Raw genomic sequence first — 18,806 nt, forward strand, 5'->3', positions numbered from 1 at the left:
ACTTTTAACGGACACTAGCTGATAACTCAAGTCCAGGAAAATAACATTGGATACGTCAACAGCAGCAAAAAGCAAAACTGGATGACTGATGAAATCCTGGAGCTTATGAATGAAAGGAGGAAATATAAAGATAAAGACCCCGTTAAATACAAAAATCTACACAAAGAGATACGTAGAAAATGCAGAGAAGCAAAGGAATCCTGGATGTCTGACAAATGCAAGGAAATCGAGGAACTTCAGGAGAAGCATGATCACTTTAACCTATATAAAAAGGTGAAAGAGCTGAGTGGTCTACAAAAGAAGCGATACGGACAAATATTAAGGAACACAAACAATGAGATTATTTTAGGAGTTGAAGAAAAACTTAAAAGATGGAAGGAATACGTCGAATATCCCTTCAATGATGACAAAGATGATCCTCCACCACCTGACCAAAGAATCAATGAAGCCAGTCCTGAAATAACAAAGAGTGAAGTATTGAATGCCATTAAACTTCAGAAGAATGGTAAAGCCACTGGTTCAGACAGAAATTACGCCGAAGTTGTTAAAGTTATAGCTGAACAGGACTCAACCGGCCTCAGTCTACTAACATCGTTGTTCAACATCATCTATACATCAGGAAAGATACCTTCTGACTGGCTGAGATCAACTTTCATACCAATACCGAAGAAGCAGAACTCCTCCCAGTGTGATGATTACTGTATGATTAGTTTGATGTCCCATGTCCTCAAAATATTTCTGCGAATCATACACACCCGGATTTACAAGAAATGTGAATCTTATATGGATCAGACCCAGTTTAGCTTCCGAAATGGGGTCGGCACACGTGAAGCACTCTTCTCCTTAAATGTACTAGTACAGAGGTGCAGGGACATGAATGTCGATGTATATACTTGTTTTATTGACTATAAAAAAGCCTTCGACTCTGTGAAACATGAAAAGATGATAGAGATATTAAGATTGACTGGTATTGACCAATGCAATTTACGCATTATCAGCGCACTGTAATGGAAACAAACCGCAGATGTCAAAATCGACCAAAGAACATCAGAAGCGACTACAATCAGAAAAGGTGTTCGTCAGGGTTTTGTGCTGTCACCTCTCTTATTCAACATTTATTCTGAGGCAATATTTAAGGAAGTGTTGTTGGAGGAAAACAGTGGGATAGTTATAAATGGACAGGCAATTAACAATATCTGGTACGCAGATGATACTGTTGTCATAGCAAATGAATTACCTGTGCTCCAACGCATGATAGACAAATTAGTCTAGCGCAGTGAAGAGTTTGGCCTGTTTGTCAACGCTTCCAAGACCAAAGTTGTAGTCTTCTCTAAAAGATAAATTCCAGCAACCCTGTCAATAAACGGCAGTAAGATTGAACAAGTATCCTCCTTCAAATACTTGGGTACTGTGCTAGATGAGGAATGTGATTCCAAGAAAGAGATAAAATCTAGAATAGAACAGGCCAGGAGGCAATTTTTTAGCATGAAACAGCTCTTTACCAAATCGGACCTAAGCGTGCAATTAAGAATGTGAATGATTCGGTGCTATGTATTCTTCATTTTTCTCTTTGGATGTGAAAGCTGGACCCTTGACCAAAATCTAGAAAAAAGAATTAATGCTTTTGAAATGTATCTATATCGCCGCCTACTCCGAATACCATGGGTGCTGAAAATTTCAAATGACGAAGTCCTTCATCGCATGAAGAAACAAAAAGAACTATTACTTACTGTTAAAAAAAGAAAAACCCAATATCTAGGGCACATTATGAGAGGCGAGAAGTACCAGCTATTACAACTCATCATTGAAGGTAAAATACAAAGGAAAAGGTCTGTTGGCAGGAGGAAGAATTCATGGCTGAAGGACATCCGAAGATGGCACAACTGCACTTCAGAAGATGCTTTCCATGCTGCAACATCACGTCCAGAGCTGGCTATGTGGACCGCCAACCTCCGCTAGGAGAAGGCGCCTCAAGAAGAAGAAGAAGCTGATATAACAGGCCAAAGTTCCAGTGCTGGAATGACCAGGCCGCAGACAGCCGTGAGCACTCCTTGGCCATTATTCTGTTAAATATACACACTGCTCATTCCAATGAGTGCATCAGAGTAGGGATTGAATAGCTCGAATGCTATGATGAACCAGTGCGTTATGTACCAGTAGTACCAGAAAATTTATAAGCCACAGGAATGGCATGCTAAAGAAGAAAGTTATCTAACTCCCCACCTACTTCCCGCCAATATTCAGGCAAGCTGTTATACTCGGTACGACCGGGCGAGTTGGCCGTCCGGTTAGAAGTGTGCAGCTGTGACCGTGCATCCGGGAGGTAGTGGGTTTGAAACCTACTGTCGACAGCCCTGAAGATGGTTTTCTGTGGTCTCCCATTTTCACACCAGGCAAATGCTGGGGCTGTACCGTAATTAACGCCAGGGCCACTTCCTTTCCCCTCCTGGCCCTTTCCTATCCCATCTGTGTCGGTGCGACGTAAAGCAAGTTTAAAAAATACTCGGTAAACAGCAGTAATACCATCTATCGGACGTGACTGGCAGCAGAAGACACAAAGCACATCACAAAAAACAATGAGCAATGTAATGGTATTGTTGCTGAATGTTATGAGCTTTCTGTAATGTAGGCCTTCATATTTAGTTTTCTTTCGACTCTGTGATATTAGGGCGTCTTACAAAATTATTTATAGTGTACACTGTAGTTCCTTATGCCCCGACTTTACATACTGATTTTCATTAAATTCTGTTTACCCATTTTCTTGTGACTTGGCGCTGATATGGACTTAGCAACAAAAATCCAAATCCATTAATATCTCTGTTATAGCCGATACGGTAAAAATGTATAAGACATAAATGATCGGAAATTTAATACTATATAACTTTAGTAATGTAGTATTTGTCGATAGGACCACTAATAACACAAATATTTGAGAATTAAATTTTAGGCCTACCCCTAAAACACCATTCTACTCCCTGTGAATAAAATTATTTATGGTCTAGATTGTAGCAACTTATTTCCCAACTTTGTATACCGATTTTCATTAAGATAGGACCACTAATAACATAAAAATTTGAGAATTAAAGTTTAGGATTCCCCTAAACTACCATTTCTTTCAGCGTGAATAAGGGTATTTATGGCCTAGATTGTAGCGACTTATTTCTCGACTTTGCATACCAATTTTCATTACGATAGGACCACTAATAACACAAATATTAGAGATTTAAATTTTAAGCCTTCCCTAAACTACCCTTTCTCCGAGCGTGAATAAGATTATTTATGGCCTAGATTGTAGCGACTTATACCTGGACTTTACATACTGATTTTCATTAAATTCTCTTCAGCCGTTTTCTCGTGATGCGTGTACAGACAGACAGACAGACAGACAGACAGACAGACAGACAGACAGACAGACAGACAGAAATTACAGAAAATTAAAAAGTGCATTTCCTTGCTACTATGGACTCGACTGATACAGAAATACCATCCTTTTTAAATTCCGAGCAATGTACAGACAAAACTCTTATTTTATACTTATATATAGATATCTAATTTTATAATCACTCGTACATGTTTCAGGAGCCCAAACTCCCTTCATCAGCGATTTCTACATCAACATCGACATTTCCCATATCTCAAGATCTAAGATTATTCTGTTTTACATAAAACATGATGGGTTGGGGCTCTCGAAACATGTACGAGTGAAACATTATAAAATTAGATATTGATAATACATTGACAAGGCGGACCAATCACCCGTTGTATATTACAGCAAACATGAGTAAGAGGGATGAGCATGTTTAGAACTCGAGACAAGAAAAAACATAGTGCGAAAGGACTTTTAGTGAGAAAAACTCCTTGAAAAATTAAATTGTGGGAAAACACAATTGTGAAGACTAAAAATGACATTTTAAGCAAGTGAGATGAAAATAAGAATTGAGGAATAAAAGGAAAGTGGAAGTCAGTTTTTGCAGAAGTGAACATGACAGTATATGAGTGGTTGAAACGTGTTTGAGCAAAGAAACTGTAAGTGAGTGGACCAATGTTACAAGAAAAAGCATGAGAAATTGCAAATAACATGAAAGTTGAGGTTAACTGAAAAAATAATTTGTGTATCACGCTGGGTCATTATTATTTCCATTAAGAATTTGCTCAGTAAAGAATAATGTGCTAAATTTGTACACCCAGCTGAATTATTGCTACCCGAAGCTGTAATGAATGTAAAGGTTGAAAAATCACTTGTAATATCTCCTAGGCGAATACTTAGTTGGAAATTAGTTAGAATAATCAAAATAAAGATGCATGTTTATATTGAAGATGGATGTTCTTTGCCGTTAAAATGTTTGATTAATTTTTACAACCTTGTTTTAGTGGACAACTCTTGTAACGGACATTTTTCCACGGAACAGACGGTGTCCACAGAAGAGAGTTTTGACTGTATTAGCATCTAGGATGTCTTCTAATTTCTCGATTGTACTAACAATCTGCTTGAGTCAATATGAGAAGAATAAATGAACCGAGCAAGAGACCGCGTGGTTTGGGTCACACAGCTATCAGCTTGCATTTGGAAGATAGTGGGTTTGAACTCCACTGTCTGCAGCTCTGAAGATGGTTTTCCTTGGTTTCCCATTTTTCACACCAAGCAAATGCTGAGGCTGTACCTTAATTAAGGCCAAGGTTGATTCCTTCCCACTCCTATCCCATTGTTATCACAATCCTTTAAAAAATATATACTCTATAAGTGGAACTTTCGTGCTCTGCTAGAAAAAAAATTACTATCAATATGCCATAAATGAATTTAAAATCTGTTAAACACATGTTTCATAATTACAATTAACACAAGAGTCTGATTTTACTAATAAAAGTAACAATATAACAAAATAATACCACAATGGAAGAGTCATTCTCCTGACTATATACGGAACAATATTTCATGCACAGCCACTCGATAAGGTGCAAAACTGAGTGTTTCTTGTTTTTGTGTTATGCAGTAAATGTTAAACAATGAACTGTAAACAATGCACCTCAAAATTATTCTTCCTGTTTACCAAAATAAGATCAACACTATTCAGATATTCATGTCGACAAATATCAACAGTGGGCACATATGGGTTAAATTGACCTGTTAGGTTCGTTTTCTCCTTCTGCGTTTGATCCATGTTCCTAATTAGTTCCCATATGTATTCAACCTGTCTTTGTCTCTTTGCTTTTCCTCTGTTTATTTCTTCTTATCCTACACCTCCATGTCTCTCATATTTAACAGAATAAGCAGTGTCATTTTACAGCACATTCCCATGGATCAAGGTAGGCTTCAGACCAATATAACAAAATAATACCACAATGGAAGAGTCATTCTCCTCACTATATACGGAACGATATTTCATGCACAGCCACTCAATAACGTGCAAAACTGAGTGTTTCTTGTTTTTGTGTTATGCAGTAAATGTTAAACACTGAATGTAAACAATGCTGTTGTGATCAAGTTTTGGCAGTTACAACATTCATAGAAATGGAGTTTCAAAGAAAATTGTAAACATCTGTTGGTTTTGTCGATCTCACTGCTGCATTTGATACCGTGTGGAGGGAAGGTATGGTCTATAAACTTCTCCGGGTCATACCATGCAGAAAGATAGCAAGACTTATTAACAATATGCTGAGTGATAGGAGGCTTCAGGTTATCATCGGGAACAATGTGAACAAGGAGAGGAAGCTTAAAAATGGTTTGCCTCAAGGGTCAGTCCTATCGCCACTCCTGTTCAGCTTATATATATATATCTGATCTTCCTGAAGTTACATCACGGAAATTCTGCTAAGCTGATAATATAGCGTTAGCTGTGCAACACAAAGAACTGGAGAAAACTGAAGAGATGTTAACAAGGGATTTGTTCATTTTGGAAACTTACTTCAGGAACTGGAGACTCAAGCCCAGCACCAATAAAACAGAGGTGTCTTGTTTCCACGTAAACAATCACTTAGCAAATACTATATTGAACATGAGTTTCTGTGGCAGTATACTTCACCACAACTGGAACCCAAAATATCTTGGAGTAACCTTGGATCGAACACTAACCTACAAGCAACATCTGCTGAACTAAGCACAGAAACTGAAAACACATAACACCATCATTCATAAGCTTTGTGGAACTACCTGGGGTTCTTTGGCAAGCGTTTTACGGTCTTCAGCTTTAGGCTTGGTGTATTCAAGTGCTGAGTACTGTGCTCCAGTATGGATGAACAGTCATCACACAAGACTTATTGATACTGAATTGAATTCCACTATGCGCATAATAACTGGCACGATTTGATCTACGCCAACTCATTGGCTCCCGCTTTTATCTGGAATAATGCCAACTGATTTACGCAGATCCACCGCTCTCATGAAAAATTTAATAAAATAAGGAACCCCAATCTACCTGTTCATGAAGATCTACGAACTATAAACCAAAACAGATTACGTTCACGCCATCCAACTTTACGTAACGCCTTAGACAGGGTTGCTAGAGGCTACAACCCAACTACAGAGTGGAAAAGACAGTGGGAAGCAACAACGGAGCACAGTATATTCTCGAATGCCAAACTTCCAAATGGATTTCAGCTACCACGTACAACATGGCCTGCTCTGAACAGAATAAGAACAGGCCATGGCAGATACAGAGGCATGTTGTTTAAATGGAACAATCTGCCGACACCTGCGTGTGACTGCGGAGCTGCATGACAAACCATACACCATATTGTCAGAGTATGAAATGCAGGCGTACACAGGCAGCAAAGAGGATTTTCTGATGGCAACTCCAGAAGCAATACAGTGGATCAATGATCTTGACATGCAGTTGTAAGGAGTCTTTTCTTGTTCATTGCTTTCTTGTATGTAAATATGTATATAATTTATTTCTGTACTCAACTTGATTGCATGGGGCATATGCTAAATAATAATTAATGTGTCTCAATGAGGGTTGATATGTAGGAAGTAGAAAGTAGCTCAGTAGAGGCTGAGAAGAAATGGATGTGAAAGAACTGAGGTTGGTGAGAAGAGAGTCTTAATTATTTTAAGACAGCAGTGTATGAAAATATGAAGGTTGTTCTTGTCCTTTTGTGATTTCATGTTTGTCTCCTCTTCCAGTTGTTCCCTCTCCTGATGCCAACATGTCATTGTGTTTATCCTATTAACATGTTTCTATCCAAGTTCCAATCTTTCTATGTATGATTTGATTTGTTACTAGTTTGTTCTTTTCCATAACTTAAAAGCTATGTAAATTCAAAATTAGTAACTATCAGTTTTGTTTAATACCTCAAACTGGAAATTGCAAGAGATTATTAAGAAAATCACACTCTTGTAATACAGAGCTGTCTTGAAAATTAACAGATTAATTTACGTAAGTTACCATTTTATCTTCTAGAGTACAAAAAATATAACAACAGTGGATTTCCAACAAAAAAAAATAAAAGTTACAATCTCAGGCAATATACAGCAAAAAGTATTTTTTTATTCCTTGTACAACACTGAAAATAAAAATTTGTTTTTAGCTTTTTCTATCTCAGTAAAAAATGTTTCATATTTGGTTAAAGAAAAACAACCAGTTACTACATGTTCAAAATATGTCTGTACTTCGCCATGCCAGAAACTACTGCCTGTTCACGCCCGGTGCTCTGTCACCCGCCTCTGTCACCAGGTACAGTAGCATGATAAATCTATGACTCCTCAGTTAGTCTGTCGGTCAGTCTTTGTAATACAGTGGTTCCTTTTGCTCTAGCATTGCTAGACCCTGAAGAATCGACGCACGCATTCCATTCTGAATTTTACCTATTGCTTTTGCATTTGTGGCTCTCAAATTCTTCTCTGAAATTCACGTTCTCTTGTTGGTAAGGCAAGACTCGTTCCAATAAAATTGGAAAACTAATGATTATAACATCATGATTTGAAATGGTTAAACATTATCAAGGAGTGGATAGGAAACAGTGAGGCGTTTTTTTAGTGTTCACCAATATCTAGTACAAAGAGAAGAGGAATAACATGAAATAATGATATATGGACAATATTTCTTCAATGTTTAATGTAATTTAGAATGTGTTTAATGTATTTACTTAACTTCACAGTTCAATAATAACATGACAATGAAAATACATATACATTCTGCTATAACAATCCAGGATACAGGAAAATATTACTTGCTTTACCAAATATGTGATAAACTGACGGAAGAACATTGTGGTAACAACAGAATAGAAGAAGGCTCCAGGGTAAAATACTTTGACATTTTGATCTTCATTAGACACTCACATATTTATTTTTTCACTGTCAAGGAATTTAAACCATAAGTTACACACATGCTGTTCTATGCTATCTCATAACAATAAGTTTATACCAAATAGGATAAGTAATTAGCAGTAAACAATAATAATGATGATTATTATTATTATTATTATTATTATTATTATTATTATTATTATTATTATTATTATTATTATTATTATTATTATTATTATTATTATATGCCCTTGCTGGCGGGACCTAGTATTTACAGTGCACTATGTCTTCTGGTATGGGCTAGAGCAATCTTGTTACTTTCATTGATCTGTCTCAGCTTTATCCTTGGCTTTGACAAAATGAAAGTGACTGAGGTATGAGTGATGCTGGTAATGCCATTCCTTCTGCAGCCAGTCCCTGCTATGAATGGTGTGAAAATATTGCTCATAGGGTCGGTTGGTGCATGCATTTCAGTGGGCTTGGCAGACTGATATGTAATAGCAACTTCTGGCTCGGTGAGGAAAGCAACGGGAAACTACCTCACTCCTCATTTCCCTAGTACGCCTCTTCAGTGATGCCTAGGCCATCTATGACAGCTGATGGCAGAGCTGTTGAGGATCCAACCAGCCTTCGGGCTGAGGACTAAACATACATACATACATACATACATACATTATTATTATTAGATGAAAATACAGTCTTCCCTATATTTAGTCTAACCTTCTTGCTTTTATCTTGCATGTCATCTTCAAATAACCCCCAAGACCTTGGTATAACCATGACTGAGGCTTGGCATATTGTTCCACTTGCACACCCTACCCTTCTTTTATTATATTGCATGCTATCTCGCAGGAATTTATGGAACCCTATATTGCCATGATAAATTTTGTTTTTGGGGTTGGTAAGATGGCACTAACTGTGCCCAATCAGGTGCCAGCCTGCTGCATATAACAAGGCGATCCAGTGACTCACTGGTCGTATTCTTGGCGCTCTCTTCATGTGAAACAAAGGGCAAACTTAAACATGTGAAGACTCCTACATTTGATGCAAGTCCTCTCTTTGTTGAGGGAGTGGTTGGTTTTTTTTTTTTTTTCTCCCCTACAGGTTGCTTTACGTCACACTGACACAGATAGGTCTTATGGCAACGAAGGAGATATTTTATAGGCTCTTAAGTAGGTATTATGTAACTGTTAGGGTAGGACTTTTGGTCTTTTCAATTAAATTGCAAAGAAAATATTAGTGCCATTTAATACTTTACCCCATGCATCCTCATCTTTTTTCTTTTAATGCAACTAGTTATTTTCTAAATTTAACCTTCAAGATTGGTTTTCCTCCTCCTAGTTGCAGTGAAGGTTGGGCTTATCCCCAAGTTAAACTGGGCACTCTGCCCCATTAATTAATTTTCTTAGGTCATTCTTTTGGGATTGTTATGATTTTTGGAATCCCTAACCTTTTTAAAAACTAATTTTTTTCTAGTTTGGAGCTTTTTTTAAGGGCCTTTTATGTAAAGAGAGAGCCTAGCTCCTTATTTGGAGGATGAATTCCCAATTAGGATGTTTGGTAGTTATTCACAAAAGGTTTAAAACTCAAATATCCTTTTATTTTACTTTAACATGTGAAGACTCCTATGTCTGATGCAACTCCTCTCCTGGTTGAGGGAGTGTTTGGTTGTTTTTTTTCTTTTTTTTTTTCTTTCTACAAGTTGCTTTACGTCACTCCGACACAGACAGATCTTATGGTGATGAAGGAGATAGGTATTATGTAACTGTTGAATGTACCAGTTCAAACTAGTAAAACTGGACTGTAAACCTCAATTTATGTGCACACATTCACCTTAGAAATCTCCAGTGCTCTGTGAGCATGAATCTTGTTGACTAGTTTTCAAACTTTGTTATTAACTGATAGATTTTCTAGTATAGTTTATTGAATTTATCTTTTTCTTTGAACTCATTTTACTTTTTTATCTTATTTAAACTTTTAATTAATTAATTAATTTAGGTTTTCCAGTCTGTCAAAACTAACTTTGAATAAGTAAATTTATAAACTACCTGAAAAAGAAAACATATGGTAACAGCATTACACCTGAAAAATAAACAACTTAATTAAAACAGAATGACAAGTTTCATTCTTGGAAGAACATCATCACATTCTATTAAATCACACTCAAGAAAGAAACACGTCATTCCATTTTAATTATGTTGTTTCTTTTTAAGGTACAAATCCTGTTACGATATGTTCTTTTTTCAGGTAGTTTATAAATTTTATTCAAACTTAGTTTTGGCAGCCTGAAGAACCTAACATTTATAAGTTAACTGAGTGAAACTGAAAAGAGATGGCTTCAGATATATGAAAAAATTGTTATAATATATTTGTTAATTATTTCGAGGGAAAAAAGGGCAAACCAAGGTTGCTAAATACATGGTAAAGTCTGAAGAGTTGGGTTTTTCTCATAATTACCTCGTCCAGCTCTGAGGCTCTCCCACTCCCTTAATTCCAACTCTGTAATAATTTGTTATTATTATTTTTGTTATTATTGTTATCTCAACTACAAGGTGCAGGTCTCCGTAAGAGAATGCACTTTTGTTGCCACCTACCACAAAAAGAGAACTCCAGCTGGGTGAGAGATAAAGTAAACTTGTGTCCTCTTGCAGCTCTTTTCAGGCACACCCTCAACGGAGGTGAGTTGCGTGTACCTTCTCAATCACATACCAGCCATCCTTCCATTCTTAAAACTCTGGCACTACCGGGAATAGAATCCAGGCCTCTGAGGATGGCAGCTAATAGTGCTATCTGTTGTGCTATGGAGGCGGACAGGTGAGAGGTGATCTGCTGTGATTACTTTTACCACATGGTATCAAATGTTTCATCAGGAATGCCTCATATGCCATACACGACATCATTGAAGGGAAGATCAAAGGAACTGCAGGACGAGGAAGAAGAAGAAGAAGAAGAAGAAGAAGAAGAAGAAGAAGAAGAAGAAGAAGAAGAAGAAGAAGAAGAAGAAGAAGAAGAAGAAGAAGAAGAAGAAGAAGAATTCAACATCTGGATGACATGAAAGATAGAAGGAGATACAGCAGACTGCAGGAAGAAGCTGAAAACAGGGAACACTGGCGTCAGAAATTCTTCGTACCAAGACACGGATCTGCCACTAGGCAGAATACTGTATAATATAATAATGATGACACACACAACTATAGATCTTCACAGCTCAAAGAAATAGCTGGATGGTTATATCAAAATGCCTACTTTTTCAGCTTTTGTTTCACTTGAAAGAAGAGTTCTTTCTTATCAGCTGAAATTGCCAGTGAATTAATTAATGAATGGATAATTACATAGTTCTGTGAGCACACATTAATTCAAAACAAAATGAAACATGTGATAACAAAGTTAATCGGAAATACAAAACTCATCTCCTCACTTCAGACTCTAACATTTAATGATAGGATAGTACTAGACAATCTATAAACCTGCCTTTTTAATCTCATGTGAAGAAATTTATAACGAAGTTGGGCAGCTGGAATGCTGCTGTATGGATGATATTACAGCTGAGGTAACAAAAACCATAGACTCTGTTGGAGTTGAAATAATACATTGTTCCCACCACACATTATGGCAATCTGGAACATGGTGAAAGGGCTAGTGTGAATCCACATTCACGCACTCTAATGGAACATGAGTTATAGAAAAATTGCCTGCATTCCCCATTCAAGGAAAACTGTACTATATATCGTCCAATAGGTTTAAAGCCTTTCTCCATTCACAAATAGCTGAAATGCAAATACCACTCATTCTTGGGAAAGGTGAAGGAGAGCATATATTGAATTCTGACAATTGACTGAGAAAGTCAGGGAATCCAGTGTAATAAGGTTTACCACATGGGCTACATCAACTGTAAAAAAAGCCTTTGACTACTTAAAGCGAATTAAATGGGACAAACTGTGGCCTTTACATCTAACATAACTAATCTCAAATCTATTTCAATGAAATGCAGAAAGCCAAAAATACTCTTCAAAAAGTTCAGCATCTCAGCTGGTGTTGTGTCCTTGTCCTGAGGTGGTGCAGCTCTTTTCAGGCACACCCTCAATGGAGGTGAGTTGCATGTTCCTTCTAAAACACATACCAACCATCCTTCCATTCTTAAATCTCTGGCGCTACTGGGAATCAAATCCAGGCCTCTGCGGATAGCATCTAATAATGCTATCCGTTGTGCTACGGAGATATCATATATCTAGATCAGTGAAACCTGTGAACTCTCTTGCCTTTTAAGTTTCCACATATGCTACAGAAACATGGTAAATAAACAAGACTGATCAATACAAATTGGACACTTCCAAGAGGTGACTTTCAAGAAACCTATGCATTACATGGACAGTACACTGTCCACTGGAAGAGTGGAAGGTAAAGGTATCTTCTATCTACAATCTCAGCACAAAGTGAAACTGAGTGGGCAGTTCTATGCATGGCTGCCTTTGGCCTCAGGAATCAACCTGGTACTGATTTTTGATGTAGACTAATAGAACTTTAGGGCCATGTGCCTCTCCAGAAGTGCAAATTTTATTTCTAAATGTTTCAACTTTCTGATGGAGAATCAAACCCACCTCCTTCTGTGTGAACTGAACACAACTTTACCATCTTGGCCAGGCAGCTCCTAATCAACACACATAGCAAGTACATAATATGTAAAGTTTTTAAGAACTGGAATGGAGGAATTGTCATCAACAATTTGACATAAACTGTCAATAGAGCAAGTCTGACAATTAATGAAAACAAATTAATGACCAATATGGAGAAACTAAGCAGAATTAGTAAGGAATTTGGGTTTGAAGTAAACACCTCCATAGCTAAATTCATGATAACAGATTAATCTAACAACTCTTCCCTTGCAATATATATATCTGATGGTTATGAAGTTGCACAATAAAATCACAAGAATGAAATTCAAAGAAGATCTGATGTCACAAGAACAATAGAGGTGAAACTGAAAAGAAAAATAAATAAATCTAGAAATATCATATATCTAGATCAGTGAAACCTGTGAACTCTCTTGCCTTTTAAGTTGCTGCATATGCTATAGAAACATAGTAATTAAACAAGACTAATCAAAACAAACTTGACACTTCCAAGAAAATTATGCATTACATGGACAGTACACTGCATTAATGATGCTGCACTGAAAGAGTTTGCAATTTCAGACCAACTGACTACTAGAATAGAAAGTATTAGGGTACATTTTGGTCAGATGGAAAGAGTTAACTCATTGAGCAAGTTGATCATGTAAGGCTCTCTTGAAGGGGTTGTCCTCCAAAATGTTGGACCAATCAAACAAAACCTGTAAGCATCACAAAGGTCTCTGAAAGAAAATTACCAACTTGTGAAGTCACTATGGCCTTTCAAGGACAAAAGGAACACAGGAGGAAGAAACCTAAACATGAGCTGTGTAGGTCACATGGAGTGACTGACTTCTTCTCACCTTTTGTATACTAAAGACAATGCACATTTACTGGGAGAAGAATTTTCCAGAGTTCTAAGCCTTTAATCTTCCATCCAAATTCACTGCAGAAGATGTATTAAGTCAAGTCATTTGCTAATTACTGAAGCAATAAAACTCATCCTCATCTGTGATTACTGCACTCCTGGTCAGTTAATCATATCTCCAAGTCAGTTATGTCACATTATCTATCAACTTTTCCGGTTTGAAAGATTCCTAGAAAACTTTATCTCTTCTTAATTTATATTCCTAATGTCAATAAATGCAAGAAGACTTCAGGAAAGGTCTAATATTCAAGCATTCTTTAGACATTTTAGAATTATAGCTTTATGAAGGTTAGATTCATCTTCACATTCCTTCATAAAGATGACTTAGTCATTTTGATTTCTGATATAAAATCTGCACTCTCAATAGAAAACTTATGACTAAATATTCAATATCAAGCCACTTAGGAATCTCAGAACAGACAGTATAATATATACTTCTTTCAATCTTTCTGCCTTTTGTTAGTTTCGGAAAATCAAACTTTTACTTTCAGATTTGCATTGTGTATAATGACTTAATATCATTACCAGATCTTTACATACATGTGCGATCAGAGAAGCATCATTAAAACCAATTTATAAACTGAGCATAGCATGTACAATTGCAGAAAATGAACACTTCATGATCTATTCACATATTTGTGCTTTTAGGTTTGCTCTTGTCTCTCCTTACTATTGATCCCTCTGCCCACCCTAGCATATCATTATGTTTTTTGTTTTTTTTTTTTGCTTTACCCACACAGATAGGTCTTATGCCGACGATGGGGCAGAAAAGGCCTAGGAACGGGAAGGAAGCAGTCCTGGCCTTAATTAATGTACAGCCCCATCATTTGCCTGGTGTGAAAATGGGAAACCATGGAAAACCATCTTCAGGGCTGCCGACAGTGGGGTTTGAACCCACTATCTCCCGAATGCGACCTCACAGCGGCGCGCTCCTAACTGCACGGCCAACTCGCCCGGTATCATTATGCTTATCTTTTGTGTGCAGTCCTATCCTCCTCCTTTATTTCCTATCTTCAACATAATTTATACGCTTGTTAGTTCCCTTTCCAGAACTTACAGAAATTCTGACAAGGTTTGGTACCTACTTAAAGCCAAACCATGTAGCATTCTGTAACAGTCACAGCAACACCAAAATACCAACAAATAGTTTTAGCATGAACAGTGCTCCCCATACATGTACACCACACAGATGGTAAAGCTACTCAATATTTTCCGATAAATATTTGTATTTTAATTTTGATGGCTATTCACTCATGCTTATCCTCATCAACAATAATTTTTGTTTCTTCAACTTTTACTTCACTTGTTGCAGAATTATCAACCCCCTCTGGTACGTTATTCAAACTTTTATTACTATCAGCAGCTAAGGGTACTTCACTATTACCATCTTTTATACTACTTGAAATCTCCTCTGTCCGTGTTTCACTTTTTTTCTTGTCACAATCCACAGTGTTTGATGCAGTAGTCTGTGCAGTAGTTCGTAGTTCTAATTCACCACTGGGAGTTCCTATTTTCTTCCCCTTCTTTAACTCTTCTGCTTCCAAATATGCACTCCACTTCTTCAATCTCAGTTGGGCTTCTTCCTCAGTTTCAACGACCCTGTAACAAAAGAAAACAATTCTATCAGCATGCATATTTTAAAAAAAATCGCTTGATTCCCTAACAAGTACACTGGCAATTTTTGATGATTGAGTTTCCTGAATGTTATTTACACCAATGTTTATTATTATTATTATTATTCGCTAGTTGTTTTACGTCGCACCGACACAGATAGGTCTTACGGCGACGATGGGACAGGAAAGGGCTAGGAGTGGGAAGGAAGAAGCCGTGGCCTTAATTAAGGTACAGCCCCAGCATTTGCCTGGTGTGAAAATGGGAAACCACGGAAAACCATTTTCAGGGCTGCCGACAGTGGGGTTCGAACCTACTATCTCCCGAATACTGGATACTGGCCGCACTTAAGCGATTGCAGCTATCGAGCTCAGTATTATTATTATTATTATTATTATTATTATTATTATTATTATTATTATTAGGCCTATTATTACCCCAGTCCCTAGTCCGTGATTTTACTTTTACTTTCTTTACTGAAAGTGAGACAATGATATTAGCAGCATGACCTATTCACATATTTGTGCTTTTAGGTTTGTTCTTGTCTCTCCTTTCTATGGATCCCTCTGCCCACCCTAGCATATCATTATGTTTTTTTTTTTTTTTTTGCTAGTTGCTTTATGTTGTTATGTTGCACTGACATGGTCTTACGGCGACGATGGGACAGGAAAGGCCTAGGAATGGGAAGGAAGCAGCAGTGGCCTTAATTAAGGTACAGCCCCAGCATTTGCCTGGTGTGAAAATGGAAAACCATGGAAAACCATCTTCAGGGCTGCCGACAGTGAGGTTCAAACCCACCATCTTTCTTTCTTCCTTCTAACATCTGCGACCACAGCACGGGTTATGGACAAAACAAAATATTCTGTGATATTAGTTGTGCTGTGGTTCGTGATTAGGTTTTCATATTTATATTTTGTCTTGAGAAAAAATTAAATGCTAATACATTTAAATAATCGACGCAAAATATGTTAACCATGCTCTTTGTACTGGTGGAAAGGCAGCATTTGGAATTAACTAACGGACACTCTTATTTATTTGGCTGTATAAAATTGTTATTTAAATTTTGGATATTGTGAAAGATGGTAAATACTGGTCTGAACTTTTTGACTTTTGAAACACACTGTAGGATACACACAGTTCTGGAAGCGTTATTTCCTATTTCATATGCTTGGACTTTTCCAGAACTTGTGCAGTTACAGTGTCAGCAAGAAAGAAGAGCAATTTCATTGGACAGAATAAAAGTGTTTTCTATAGGTTAATGTAAAATCCTGAGGGTTAACTCTGCTTTTCTATTGGTCTCCTTTTGTGCTTACACCAGAGCTGTCCAACCTTTTCATGCACTGGCGTGCATGTGACTCTTGTCTATAGAGGTGTGGGCACCGTTTTATAATAATAATATAGAAACATGTAGGCTATTACTGACTGAATATTTTTAAACATACCGTATTTAACATATTTAGTGTGAAATCTGGCATCGCATGTTCGCTGGATGTTATGGAATAGTATTGCTCCTCACATTCAGTATTAAAACTGTAAGTTCGTAACCATTTAATCATGATTAGAATCACTATATAAAAGAATAATGCAAATTAATAACCGATTACACTTTTTGCAATCAATATAAGTAAAAAATTGAAGTTGTGGAAATTCAATTTTTCACTAAATGAGGGGTGTAGATGCAAAACTCACATTCTCCACTTTTCCAAACTTTTGGAAAAAGGCAAAAAACTGTTTAATGTTGAAGGCCATGGTATTGTACTTTAATTTTTTTTTTGTTACATGTTTGTTTCAATATGAACTGTTTGCCCACACTGCAAAGCTTTGTTTAAAGAGGGCTCTTTTGTAATTTTAAAGTAAAATTCAGACAATGTGAGTTTTGAACAAAACTGTGGTCAACTGTGAGTTTTGCAACAAACCTTTATGGATAATGTTAGTTATGAAGCAAAACGGTTTAACATTGAAAACGAACCAAGTAAAATATCGTGGGTTGGTATGCTGTTATAGGTTGTGTTAGCAAAATAGAAACAAAAAGCATTAAGAAATGAACAAATTTTAATATCTAAAATGTTAGAAACTTTAGTAGACTACAGGTTTTACACATTAATGACACTGACTTCTTCAGTCGGCTCACAAACAGGTTCCTCTTCTTCAGTGTCATCAGCTCCATCAATAATGTTTTTGTAAAATAGTAACTCCTCGTTATCTCTCCAGTGGTCTCCGTAATGTTTCGTCAACAAGTTGTTGACATCAACCTTCTTGGTTTCTTTTGTTGTGTTTGACGCAGGAATAACATTAGGACTCATGTTAGAAAGCAGTTTCCCTGGCTTGGTTAGAGATTTGGACACTCCAAGATCTGACTTGTATGTGTACTCTCCCCTAACACGTACGTCCTTCGCTTTAGTTCTTGTCAGAACAATCCTCCTGCAGGCCCCAAGTTGAAAGTGAAATTGCGCCGGTTTCTTCATAAATGTCTCTTTTTTCTTTTTTCCAGTCAAACACTTGACAGTCAATGCCAACTTTAACTACTTTAGCATGTTCACTAATAATATCAATGTACTCTGATGGTTTGTAAATCACTTCTTTTTTCCTTATAGACTTTTCTATTACCCCAAACACTCGGTCTGGTGGCAGAAAACTGTGGCCTGTTATAGGAAAATAAAGTTCCACTGTTCTTACATTTTTCGGCGCAAGTTTGGAAAGCCAGTGGCAAGCCATGGCCAGGACAATAGAATTTTTGTTTTGGCCTCCACATCCGTCACACACTAATCGCACAGTAGTAATAGGGCTTTCCATTTCTGTTGCTATGAGTGTATCAAAAACCAAAGAAGCAATTTCGTTTGATCCTTTGCCAAACTCGTTTTCTGTCCAAATGTAGGCTGTCACATTTTCTGGAGTCAGTTTACTTTTTGAATCTCCTTTAACCACGGTGAAGTTATGAAGGTAAATTTGCCTACTGTAGTACGCGGCTTGATCAGGTACTTTTGGCAGGGGTAAGTTCTTTTGGCAATCATAACTAAAAGTCACAATTTTTGGGTCAGTATATTTGAGTGATGTATAAAATGCCTTAGCACGTAACTTATGCACACGTTTTTCAGTGATAATCTGTTGCTTTTCCTCACCTGGACCTGCATGTTTTAATCGTTCATCTAACTGTAGGCAAGTAGAGCAAACGTCCACCCTTGGTGAGCCAAAGCCAAGATTGTATGTTTTGTTAAAAATAGATCTAAAGTACCACGGTGTTACTTTCAAACCACTCTGACCTTCTGTGAGTGAACGGTTATACATTTTCCACATTTTCTTAATGTTCAACTCAGCAGAAAGATATTTCCTGCGCGTGTGTTTGGCACAGTAGTGAGGCTCTGAACATTTGAATTTATTTATAAAATTCATTACATTCTCTTTCTTCGGCAAATTT

General features: G+C 37.1%; 1 protein-coding gene across 2 annotated transcripts in view; it reads right to left on the minus strand.

Annotated features, from left to right (window-relative positions):
* The window catches only part of barc (RRM1_TatSF1_like and RRM2_TatSF1_like domain-containing protein barc), a 396,586-nt gene that overhangs the window by 20,161 nt on the left and 357,619 nt on the right, over window positions 1–18,806 (minus strand). Inside the window, exon 9 of one of the 2 annotated variants that reach the window (XM_067135678.2) lies at window positions 14,517–15,379. The exons of the other annotated variant lie outside the window; for it this stretch is intronic. Within the exon in view, the coding sequence (XP_066991779.2) occupies window positions 15,028–15,379 (352 nt within the window). The 3' untranslated portion in view covers window positions 14,517–15,027. Of the gene's footprint in view, window positions 1–14,516; window positions 15,380–18,806 lie in introns of those variants that run through there. 2 annotated transcript variants of the gene reach the window in all.

This window comes from Anabrus simplex, chromosome 1 (assembly GCF_040414725.1).
Source record: "Anabrus simplex isolate iqAnaSimp1 chromosome 1, ASM4041472v1, whole genome shotgun sequence".
In the NCBI taxonomy this organism is placed as follows: domain Eukaryota; kingdom Metazoa; phylum Arthropoda; class Insecta; order Orthoptera; family Tettigoniidae; genus Anabrus; species Anabrus simplex.